General features: G+C 51.7%; 1 protein-coding gene across 1 annotated transcript; it reads left to right on the top strand.

The window, feature by feature from the left end:
- Positions 1–6,757: 6,757 nt before the first annotated feature.
- Positions 6,758–11,697, top strand: LOC309583106 (uncharacterized protein; the record flags this gene model as incomplete). The annotated part of the gene is made up of 3 exons (XM_082298632.1): positions 6,758–7,240; positions 10,181–10,306; positions 11,521–11,697. The coding sequence occupies 3 exons, from the start codon at positions 6,758–6,760 to the stop codon at positions 11,695–11,697; spliced, it is 786 nt and encodes a 261-aa protein (XP_082154758.1).
- Between the last annotated feature and the right edge of the window lie 587 nt (positions 11,698–12,284).

Below are 12,284 nucleotides of genomic sequence, written 5' to 3'. Positions count from 1 at the left end.
GGGGGTCCGGGGTGGGATCCTAAGGAGGCCCCGCTCTCTGTGGGGGTTTCCCTGTGGAATCTCCAAAGGAAGAGTAAATCCTCTTTTTTCCTCGTGTTCTGCACCGTTCCTGCTGGTTTTACCTCAAGAAAGCGCCTTTCCTCGCGGGATGTAACCGAGCGATTTTGTGCCCCCGGGAATGTTCCCTGGGAGAAAGATTCCGCAGTTCCTCCTCGCACTGGAAGTGTGGAGGGAGGAATTTCCCTCTTTGTTCTTCCTTGTGATCTTTTCCTTTCCATGTCTGAAGTAATAAAAGAAACGATCTTGGCATTGGCCTTGTGCATCTCCTTCACTTCTCGCCCTTTATCCTTTTAATTTCTTCCCTAAAATCCCGATTTTTGTAAAGTGGCGGCCCCGAGAATGCTTGGGAAGGTCTGATGGAATCATGGAATGCCCTGAGCTGGAAAGGACACACAGGGGTCATCAAACCCAACTCCTGGCCCCGCCCATGACACCCCAAAATCCCACCCTGTCCCTGGGAGGGTTGTCCTGGAGCTCTGGCAGGTTTGGGATCGTGACCGTTCCCTGGGGAGCTTGCTCAGCACTCCCACACTCCGGTGGGAAGAACCTTTTCCCAAAATCCACCCCAATTCCCAGCCCCTGGTGCAGCTCCAGCCATTGCTTCAATCCTGCCACTGGCCTGATATCCCAGATCAATGTCTGACATCCCAGCTCAATGTCTGATATCCCAGATCAATATCTGACATCCCAGATCAATATCTGATATCCCAGATCAATGTCTGACATCCCAGATCAATGTCTGATATCCCAGCTCAATGTCTGATATCCCAGATCAATATCTGATATCCCAGATCAATGTCTGACATCCCAGATCAATATCTGACATCCCAGATCAATATCTGATATCACAGATCCATGTCTGATATCCCAGATCAATATCTGACATCCCAGATCAATATCTGATATCCCAGCTCAATGTCTGATATCCCAGCTCAATATCTGACATCCCAGATCAATGTCTGACATCCCAGATCAATATCTGACATCCCAGATCAATATCTGATATCACAGATCCATGTCTGATATCCCAGATCAATATCTGACATCCCAGATCAATATCTGATATCACAGATCAATGTCTGACATCCCAGATCAATATCTGACATCCCAGATCAATATCTGATATCCCAGATCAATATCTGACATCCCAGCTCAATATCTGACATCCCAGCTCAATGTCTGATATCCCAGCTCAATATCTGATATCCCACATCAATATCTGATATCCCAGCTCAATATCTGATATCCCAGATCCATGTCTGATATCCCAGATCAATATCTGACATCCCAGATCAATATCTGACATCCCAGATCAATGTCTGATATCCCAGATCAATATCTGACATCCCAGATCAATATCTGATATCCCAGATCCATGTCTGATATCCCAGCTCAATGTCTGACATCCCAGCTCAATGTCTGATATCCCAGCTCAATGTCTGACATCCCAGCTCAATGTCTGACATCCCAGCTCAATGTCTGATATCCCAGCTCAATGTCTGACATCCCAGCTCAATATCTGACATCCCAGCTCAATATCTGACATCCCAGCTCATTCCCACGGGCTGCAAAAAGACCTGGAAACCCCAAAACCGGGGACTTTTCCAAGCGCTCCCCCAGAGCTCAGCCCCAAATCCCCAAATCCCCAAATCCCCAAATCCTTCACGCGGGACTCCGGCCGGGCCCCGGGGACTGCCAGGGCTGCGCTCCGCGGGTTTCCAGCGGGGAGCCGGGCCTGGGGAGGGTTCGCTGGAGCAAATCCCGCTTGGAATGCGGGCGGGAGGAGCGGGGGCGGCGGCAGACGGGGCGGGACCGTCTGGGAGCAGCCACCGGCTCCTCCGGAGATGCCCCCGAGGTCGGTGACAACCTGCGAGCTCCACCCTCGCAGCTCCTCCGGTTCCTCCTCTCCCAGCCGGCTGGGGCACAAAAGCTCTCTGTGGGGTTGAATTTGACTCCAAAATTCCTTTAGAATTCATTAAAATCCCCTGCAAGCAACGATTTCTTTCGCTCCTGCTCCCGAAGCCCCCAGTATTCTGGGAAATAAATTATAGGTGGAAAACAAAATGGCTTTTGGATAAGATTTTTCCGTTCTGGTGTGGTGCTGGCAGGGTATTTAATCCTTCACGTGTGCATAAAATTCAGATTTGAAATCGCCTCCGAGCAGCAGAGAGCAGAAACATCATTTCCAGGCGGTGCTGTAGGAAAAATAAATAAAAAAAAAACCCCAGGAATTCTTCCTCCCTGAGCACCCGGGTGTTTATTCTACACCCTTGAGATTAAAAACAGGCAGAAAATTGCTGCTCACTGTAAGAAAATGGTGTAGAATCCCCCTGGTTCCTCTGTCAGGTGAATTCTCCGAGCTCTAAAATTCCCTTGGGGATCAAAACAATTTTATCCACTAAAATTAAAAAAGAACATTTCCAGAGGAAATCCAGAGATTTTTCCTGGAAAACTTGAGGCAATCCAAGCGAACACCTGCAGCAGCGCGAAGGCAAAGAGATAAAAGCGGTGAGGAATTTTTTTCTTTCCCCGTAACCGCAGCCAATTCCTCCTTCCCAGATTTAATTCCCAGATTTAATGACTCGGGTGCTCGTTGTCATTCTTCGCTGAGCGCTCACCTTCCGGAGTAAACAGGAAAAGAGGCCGGGACGGTGGGATTTGGGTTCCTCGGGGCCCCAGAAGCGATGATATCACGGCTGGATCCGAATTGTCCCTCGGGCACGGACTGAAGGAGCCGCTCGTGTCCATGTGAGGCGTAATTGTCCCCTCCACTCATCCTCCTGGCATCCCAGCAATTCCAGGATTCCTGGAGCCACCTGGAAGCTGCCCTGGGTTCAGGCTTGGAGCCTCCCACCTTCCCCCGGACCTTGCGGGAATGAGGAGAGAGGAAAGTTGGGTCTGATGAAGGCCCCGGGAGGTTTAACTGTGACCAGGTGTGGAGGGTTTGGGCAGGGAAATGGGGAGAATCCCTGATTTCTGCGGGAATCATTCAGAAACACACAGGAAAAAATTCCTCTTCTTGCTCGGGAAAATGGGAATCCTGCACGGGATTGGAGAGGTTGGACCTCGACCCCGTTCCAGACCTGGAAAGAGGGACCTGGAGGAGCTGGAGCGGGGTCAGGGATGGGAGCGGGGCTGGAGCAGCAGGAGAAGGGAATGGAGAGTCCTGAGGGAGCTGGGGGGGCTCATCCCAAAGAAAAGGGGGATCCAGGGGGAATTTGGGGCTCTTCCAGGGGGGATTTGGGATCTGATCGCAGGGAACGGGGCCAGCACAAGAGGGAACGGCCTCGAGCTGTGCCAGGGGAGGCTCAGGGTGGATATTTGGGGAAATCCCTCCTGGAAAGGGCGGCCAGGCCTTGGGAGGGGCTGCCCAGGGAGGCTTGGAGTGGCCATCCCTGGAGGTGTCCGAGGGATCCCTGGAGGTGTCCGAGGGATCCCGGGATGTTGGGCTGGGTGTCCAGGTGGGGACCAGGCACAGCTTGGACTCGATGCTCTGGGAGATCTTTCCCAACCTCAGGAATTTTGGGATCCTGCAAAATCTTTGGCCTTTCAGCACAAGACGGGACCGGACACTCGGAATGGGGGGCGCTGCCCTCATGGAATTCCCTCTGGAACACCCGACCCGCTCTGGGACGAGTCACGGGAGCCACCAAAGGACGTGGCTGCGGGGTCCTGACTCACCGACACCAACGTGACGACTCCAATGACTCCAATTGCCCATAAACGCAATGGAGATTCCCAAATGAGAGTAATTAGGGATAACAATCCAACCCCGTGACGTTCCCACGTGTTGGAAGCGCGGATCCATTTACGTCTCCCGAAATGCCCGCTTTTGGAAGGCCCCAATTTCTCTCTAATCAAAGGTAACAACCGGGTGTAAAATAACTCAGGGTAGAAAGGGAGGTGCAGGACCGGTTCTCAGAGATGGTTTTGAGGTGAGCCCGGAGCCTGAGGAGATAATGAGGAGCTCTTCCAACCGGAATGTGGGATACTCCTCAGGAAGATAAGGGTTGGAAGCTGCTCTGGGGATGAATTCCCACTCCCAGCATCTCCAGGAGGAAAAAATGAGGAGGGATTCATCTGCCAAAAAATTCAGCTCCCAAATCCGAGGTCTGCTGGGTGCAGTTTCTCCTCCCGTGGCAAAGGAGGTGTTTAAGATGAGCAAACCACACTCTGCAAGTCCCAATTTATCCCCGGAAAAGCCTCCAGGGCAGCGGAGCCTCCGGAGCAGGGGGAGAAGCTGCACGTGAGGAGCCGAGCCTGTGGAAAAGCTGAGCCACCCATGAGGTGGCAAAAACCGTGGAGATCCGTCAGCTCCGGCTGGAATTCCTGGCGTAAACACTGGGAAGGAGCCGGTGCTGATGCCCGGAATTCTCTGGGAGACTCCGGCTTTGGGATGTAAACAGGACGTGCTGCTCGTGCTGGCTTCCTTGGGTTTGGGTTTTTTTTTTCCTATTTAGCATTTCTGCGATGGTCACGTTCCCACCTCTGGGATTGGAATATCTGGGAGAAACAAGAATTTTCCATAATCGGCAAAACTTCAATAAAAATTGTATCCTGGGCCTAAATCCTACTTAAAGTGGAGCTTTCTGCACTTGCCTGGGAGGGAAAATTGTCTTTAAAATGAGCCTGGAATGGCTTGAAAATGTCCTCAAAGGAACTGGAGTTGTGTCCCCGTTGGAATTCCCAAGCATGGACGGTGTTAATTCCCAGAGAGAAACGGGTTGGATGAATGAAGTAATTTAATTTATCAGGAAAACAGGGACCTCAAGCTTTTGTGGGAGCGCTGGAGGATTGGTTGTGTCTTTCCATGAGAATTAGGACGGGGTATTTCTCATAGCAAATCCAATTAATTATCCATCTTCCCTAATAACAGCCATCCCACGTTGGAAAAACCCCAGCTATCACCCCGACATTTATGGAAATAAGGCCATGGAAACATCCCAGCTCGTTAAATCCCTTTCTGAAAACCAATTAATTCAGCACCTGCTGGGTTTCTTTTTTTTTTTTTTGTGATGACTCCGCCATTCCCGTTGGGAACCGCATGACCGGGATGGGAGCGGGGCCGGCTCAGCATCACCTGCTTTCCTGGAAGAGGGCTTCCACCAAAAATTAGGATGCAAACAAACATGCCAAGCATGTGGAGGTGGAGCCTGCTGGGGCAGTTTGTGGTCAGTTGTCCATCCCCCTGGGCTCCCGCATTTCCGGAGCTGACGCCACTCTGGCCGTATAAAAGGTTTGGATTTGGAGGCTCCCGCCAGTTCCTTTGGCTTCTCCGTCGCTCGCCAGGACCGGTGACCCGGTAAGTCCTCCTTGGCTTGATCAGGGAATCTTTATCAGGATATCTTGTGGAAAAGAGAGTTCATTCCTCGTCACGGGAGAGCTTGGCTCCCGTGCTTCTCTTCTGGGATTTGTCCTGGAATTGGGGATTTTATTTAGAGTCGGCTCTTCCTGGAGCAGCTTGGAAAAGTCACCTCCTCCAGAACTGTGGCTGCCTCTTCTCCTCCCTCCTGTTCCGTCCTGGTTAATTTGTTCCTGCCTCATTAAGGCTAGGAATGAAATAAATTAATGGATGCCACGGAGGAGCTCCTGGGACTTCAAACCGGATGGGTGGGAGGAAGGTTTATCCAGAAGGAGGGAGCTGCAGGATTCCTGCGGGCAAAGCCAGGGGAGACCTCTGGGAGAAGGCAAGAGGAGGAAATGAGCTGGAGATGGGAGCTGCAGCCTCTGGGCCAACCCTTCCCCCGTGGAAGGATGAGCCCCATTAATTCTGGGACAACTCCGGTGACGTCCCAGGATCCCGAGGATCTTCAGGATGGGAGAGCTGGGAATGTTCAGCCTGTGGAGACCTCAGATCCAGGATCTGCAGGGGCTCCAGGGAAGCTGGAGAGGGATTTTTCCTCAGGAACTGCAGGGACAGGACACGGGAGAAAGAATTGAGAGTAAAATATGGGAAATTTAGGTTGGATATTGGGAAGAAACTGTGAGGGCGGTGAGGCCCTGGCCCAGGTTATTCCATGGATTCCCCATCCCTGAAAGTGTCCAAGGCCAGGTTGGACAGGTCTCGGAGCAGCTTGGTCTGGTGGCAGTGGGTTGGAACGAGATGATCTTGAAGATCCCTCCCAGCCCAAACCATTCCATGATTCCATGGTGGGAATTGTGGCCTCTGGGCTTTGTGGTTGGGAATTCCCAGCATGGGGGACGTGTCCTGGTGGGTGTGAGGATCTGATAAGGAAGAGATAAACCCTGGAACAGCTGAGAAAATAAGGAATTTTCGTGTTATGGCTTCCAAAAAGTTTAACTCTGGGCAATCCCACAAAATTCAGGATTTATGGCTTGAGGCTCCCAATGAAAGAAGGGATCCTCTGGCACCATTAATTCCATCAACACCCTGGGATCAGCCCAGCCCACGGTGCTCCCAACACCGAGCTCATGCCTTTGATCCCTGTAGGGGCCGCTCCCCAAAGAGCTGGACTCGAGGATCCTTGTGGATCCCTTCCAACTCCAGAATCCAGAAATCCTTGACGCCGGCAGATTTTCCCAACATCCCTTCCCTCCACTGAACACCAAACCCCCCGAGCCCTCACGGCGCGAACGGCGCCTCGATCACCACCCACCAACACCCGTGATTGGTTTTTTTGTCTTTTCCCAGCTTCTTCTCCCAGCTCTTCCCCCGCTGCCCCGGCACCTCCCCAGGATGTCGTACTACTACGAGCAGTGCAAGCAGCCCTGCCTGCCGCCGCCCATCTGCCTGCAGAAGTGCGCCAAGTGCGTGGAGCCCTGCGCCACGAAGTGCGTCGAGGTCTGCCAGGCCCCCTGCGCCACCAGCTGTGCCACCAGCTGTGCCACCCAGTGCGTGGAGCCCTGTGCCACCCAGTGCGTGGACGTCTGCGCCCCGCAGTGCGTGGACGTCTGCGCCAAGCCCTGTGCCACCCAGTGCGTGGACGTCTGCGCCCCGCAGTGCGTGGACGTCTGCGCCAAGCCCTGTGCCACCCAGTGCGTCGAGGTCTGCGCCCCGCAGTGCGTGGACGTCTGCGCCCCGCAGTGCCCCGCCCAGTGCCCCGCCCAGTGCCCGGAGCCCTGTGCCCCCCAGTGCGTCACCAAGTGCGTGGAGCAGTGCCAGGCCGAGGAGTGCAGCACCAAGTGCGTGGAGACGTGCGAGGCCGTGTGCCTGGAGCCCGTCTGCTCCCGCCCCTGCTGATCCCGATCCGGGCCTGACCACGGTGACCCGTGAAGGGTCGAATCCGCGGGGTCCGGGATGGAAGACACGGCGCGGACGCATCGGCAACGCAATGAGACCTCTTGTGATTATCCCATGTTTTCTTCGCCTTGGAAAATGTTTTCTCTCTGAGTGTTTCCTGTGTTTTCACTTCTTCTCCTGCTGTGCCGGCGTTTTTCCGTGGGCATTCCCGATATTTTAATGTTGGGAATCTTGGGAAGTGCTGTCAGCAGCAGGTGGTGGAAGACGTCGACGCTTTTCCTCTTCCCTTCTCCTCTTGTCTCTTCCCTGTCTTGTAAATTCTCTATGCAGCAATAAAAATTGACCATCGATGGCACCAGGTGTCTTTTGTCTTTCTTCTCCCCTTTTCCACGTCTTCAGACCCCAAAATATCTTCCTTAAATTCCATTTGCAAAAGCAGTTGGGGAAGGTTTTGTGCCTGAAGTAAAAAAGATTTTGGTATGGAGCAATTCTAGAAGGAAATCATCATTGGTCAATTCTATTCTGAGACACCTCTGAAAATATTGATAGAAATTTGATTTTCAGGCGGAATTTTGGTCTTCACAGCCTGGGATTTTGGACGCAAATCCTAGAAACCATTAAAAGGTGAATTTAAGTGGAAGAAAGCCTTAAATTAATGCAGAAGGAATTGAACATCTAAAAAGCCCAATAACATTTTAAACAAATACAGACACATCTTTATTTGGGATAAATTTGAAGCTGAAGGCGACCCCACTGTCTGGAGGGAGTTAAACCCATAAAACCCCCCCCCCCAAATTTCTGTGATGAAGCTCCCACTGTGTCCCGGCTTGCACCTGTGGCTTTCTTCATCTCTGGCTCCGTTCTGGCCGCCCCATTTCCATGTCTGGGAATGCTGAAATTGCTCCCCACCTACCCCCTCATTATGGGAAGGGTGGGGAGCATCTAATCTGGAGAAGAAAAGGGAGATCTTTACGCTCAGGTGTGTGCCAACGTTGTTTCCAAATCGCCTTTGTAATGTGCAGGTGGGGAGGCGAGGAGCAGGTTCCTCTTTGTGTCCCTTGCTGTCGACACCAGGAGGTGACACCAGGAGGTGACACCCTCAGACGGGGATCAGGGGAGGCAAAGAATGGGGAAGGCAAACACCTGAGCTCGCCTGCGGAGAGCAGGAGCGGAAATTCCCGGGAAAACGATGGGGAAATGAGGAATTTGCACCTCGGGTTCCTCCGGAGGAACCCAAACCTTTGGGGATCCAAGCTGTGCCTCAGGAGTGCCTGGGAGATGCCACTTTTGTGTCCTCATGGGGGTGTGGAAAAGGTGACAGCAAGGAAATGGGGGAAAAAGGCTTTGAGTCAGGAATCGTGGGGAAAAAAACCAACCCCTACACCTGAACACCCCTGGACTGGATATTCCCAGGAAAACAATGGGGAACGGAGGAATTTGCATCTCAAATTCCTCCCGAGGAGCCCAAACCTTTGGGGATCCAAGCTCTGCGGTGCCACTTCTGTGGCCCCGTGAAGGCCTGGCAAAGGTTTAAGTCAGGAACCACGTGGAGCTCCTGCGATCCATGAGTCACCTGATTTTGGAGCCCCTTCATCCCGATCCATCACCTGGAATTTCCCCTGCTCTCCCTGGGAACGGGGATCGTGGGAGCACCTGGAAAATCCAGAGGAAGTGGCAGGAGGGACCTGCTGTGCTCCCGCCGCTTCCTGCGCCGGGAGGAAAAGGTGTTGACACACGGCTCTCCAATGCAGCTGTGGTCAGCGCCGGGAATTGCTGGAATTCCCAGGATATTTGCAATAAATGAGGGATATTTCATCAGGGCTGAGGTGGAGGAGCCTGGAAAATCAGGGGGTGATGTGGATGATCCGACACCAACAGCTGGATAACGATGGAGACACACAAGGGCTGTTGGGAAGAGCAGCCAGGGATTGTTGGGAAAAACAGCCAGAGATTTTTGGGAAGAACAGCCAGGAATTTTGGGGAAAAAAAGCCAGAGATTTTTGGGAAGAACAGCCAGAGATTTTTGGGAAGAACAGCCAGAGGTTTTTGGGAAAAAAACCCAGAGATTTTTGGGAAGAACAGCCAGGAATTGTTGGGAATTTTCCTGTGGAAAGAGCAGGATGTGGCTGGAGAAGGGGACACGATGCTCAGGTGGGGATTGGCCAAAGGTTGGACTCCATGACCTTGGAGATCTTTTCCAACCTCAGCAATTCCGGGATTCTGGATTTTTCCACCTCTCCCACATTCCTGAATGGGACAGGGCTGTAATTCCCAAAGCGGTGACCCCACAGGGCCTTTTCCTCTTTTCCTTCCTTGGAAAAATTCCCAGGGGATCAAAATTTTCCTGCAGCACGGATCCATCCCAAGGGAAAAAAAAGGGAATTCTGCCTCAGCTTCAGTGAACTAAACCCAGAGTCGGTAAAAAAGGGATGAAATCCATGAAAAATGAAGTTGTTCAGTGAAAAGCTGCAGGAAAGTGGAAGGAAAAATCAGGGGAAATCTTGGGGGAAGTGCAAGGAAAAATCAGGGAAAATATTCCTGATTTCTTGGGAAAATAAAATGTTTCGTTCCCGTTTTTGGGATGGGAATTAGAGAAGGGAAACAGCAAAATCCAGATTCACCGACCTCAAAACTGGGATCCCAGGAGCTGCGAGAGATTCCCAACCCCACTCAGACCAAAGCGATCCCTAAAATTCATTCCCCAGCGGATGGGAGCGGTCCCAACTCCCGATTCTTTGTGGGATCTCTGCCCAGGATGGGGATGAGACAAATTATTAATAAATCATCCCGTGATGAGCAGCCCTGGGTGTGCCTTCCGTGAAAAACACCCAACCCCCCGCAGCTGGGAGAGCAGGGATCTGTCCCAGGCTTTGACTGAGGTCCAGGGGGTGGGAGCGGAGCCGGTTCTGGTTGTGAAAGATTCTGGTCACCGAGTTTAGGCTGGAGTCATCAGCTCCCCCACAGGGATATAAAAGCCTCTCCTTTGGGAAGCTCCACACCTGCAGCGGCTTCTCCTTGCCTCCCTCCTCGAGCAGGACGCGCCAGGTGAGTCCTTCGCTGCCCCTTGCGCTGCCAGGGTGAGGGATTTTGGTGCCCTGGCGTCGGGGAAAAAAAAAAAAAAAAAAAAAAGGGATTTTTCGCCCTTTTCTTGCCCGATCTTGAGTTGTCTCCTCGAAAATTCTGCTTGCACGGGTGGAAAAAGCACATCAAGGAATTTTGGGAATTTCTGAGGCTCTGGATGGTGGTTTGGGACTCTTTGGAGAGGAACCCCGAGATAACTTTTCCCGAACTGGTGAGAATCCCATGGATAACCAAAGGTTGGAATCCACGGGCACAGGGTTCTGCTGCCTCCTGGATTTCCGGGGATCCCGGTTCCGATTCCCCGGATAAAATCCTCAATCCACCCGAATTTCATGGCCCTGGGTGTGGCTCCTGCTCTGGGGGTCTCAAGGAGCTGGGCAGGTACGTGGTGGTTCCAAAAATTGCTATCAAATATTGGGAGTATTATCAAATATTGGGAATATTATCAAATACTGGGAATATTATCAAATATTGGGACTGGTATCAAATATTGGGACTGGTATCAAATATTGGGAATATTATCAAATATTGGGATTGGTATCAAATATTGGGAATATTATCAAATACTGGGAATATTATCAAATATTGGGATTGGTATCAAATACTGGGATTGGTATCAAAGGATTTTTCCCTGTCAAAACTCCCAGCCCTGAGACTTTTCCAGTTTTCTGCTCCTCTTCTCCTGCTTTTCTTCGAGCTTCTCCTTGAGCTCCGTTTTCCTCCAAATCTGCTTTTTTTTTTTTTTCCCCCGGGCTTTTTAAAGTCGAAATTCCAGGAAAACGTGAGCAGAGGGGAGGAAGGAAAACCCCTCATGCCATTTGTCTTCTCCTCAGCTCTGCAGCCTTTTCCTGGCTCTGTTAGGCTGGGTCTAACTGGCCTCTGATCCTCATTTTAGGCACAGTTGTTCCCTGATCCCTCACAGAGCGGCCGATCCCGTAGGGAATGGGATCCAAAAAAACCCCAATAAGGGGCAGGAAACGGAACTCCCCAAAATCGGGGCTGAACTGCGGCGTCCTCAGAGGTTTAAACCCAGGAGCTTCCTGGTTTGGCTCCAGGATTAACTTTAAATTGTGTCCATCTCGAAGCTGAGGCACCGCCTGAAACCTCCACGCCCCAAACCGGCGAATTTAGGCCGGGCTTAAAAATGGCTCCATTCTCTCCCTGCTTTTCCATTCCAGGGCTTTTCCAGGATGTCCCAGCAGCAGAAGCAGCAGCAGCAGATCCCTCCCCAGTGCCAGGAGAAGTGTGGGGCTGTTGCTAAGGGGGTGCAGCAAAGCCAAGCCCCCAAAGGCCAGGCCAAGGCCGGCGTGAAGAGCCTCCCCCAGCAGCAGCAGCAGTGCCCCAAGCAGAAGTAGAACCCTCCAAGATGTCGATCCCGAATCCCAAACGCTGCTTTTCCCACCTCTCCTGGCTCCCGGGAATGTGCAGCCGCCTCCTTTGCTTGCCAGCAGAAATTGCCTCATAACGAGACGCGGTTAATTAAGTTCAAATAACAGCAATAAGAATAAAAAAGAAATCGTGGGGCTGCTTTAATTCCCAATTCGGTTTGGGGTGTGATGCAATAAAATGATGGAATCACCTCGTGGCTGCTGCCTGATGGTTTTGTTGTCGCTTCATTCCCGTCTTTGCTTCTCTTTCTCTTTTGTTCCCCCCCCCCAAAAAAAAAAATCAACTTGAAACACACACAAACACCAGGCACGGCCCGTCCGTGGATTTAGAGAGGAAAAGAACCTCTGGAATTTTGTAACATTGAACAGAAGTTGTTTCTTGCTCAGGAGAAGCCATTAAAAATCCCCACAACTTGGTATAAAAATTCCCCAAACTTGGTACAAAAATCCTCAAAACTTGGCATAAAACTCCCCACGATTTGGTATAAAAATTGCCAAAACTTGGTACAAAACCCCCCTAAAATCGGTGGAAAACTCCCCACAATTTGGTAAAA

Source organism: Coloeus monedula (genome assembly GCF_965178545.1).
Source record: "Coloeus monedula genome assembly, chromosome: 29".
Classification (NCBI taxonomy): Eukaryota; Metazoa; Chordata; class Aves; order Passeriformes; family Corvidae; genus Coloeus; species Coloeus monedula.
This window is presented reverse-complemented; position numbering and strand designations above follow the sequence as displayed.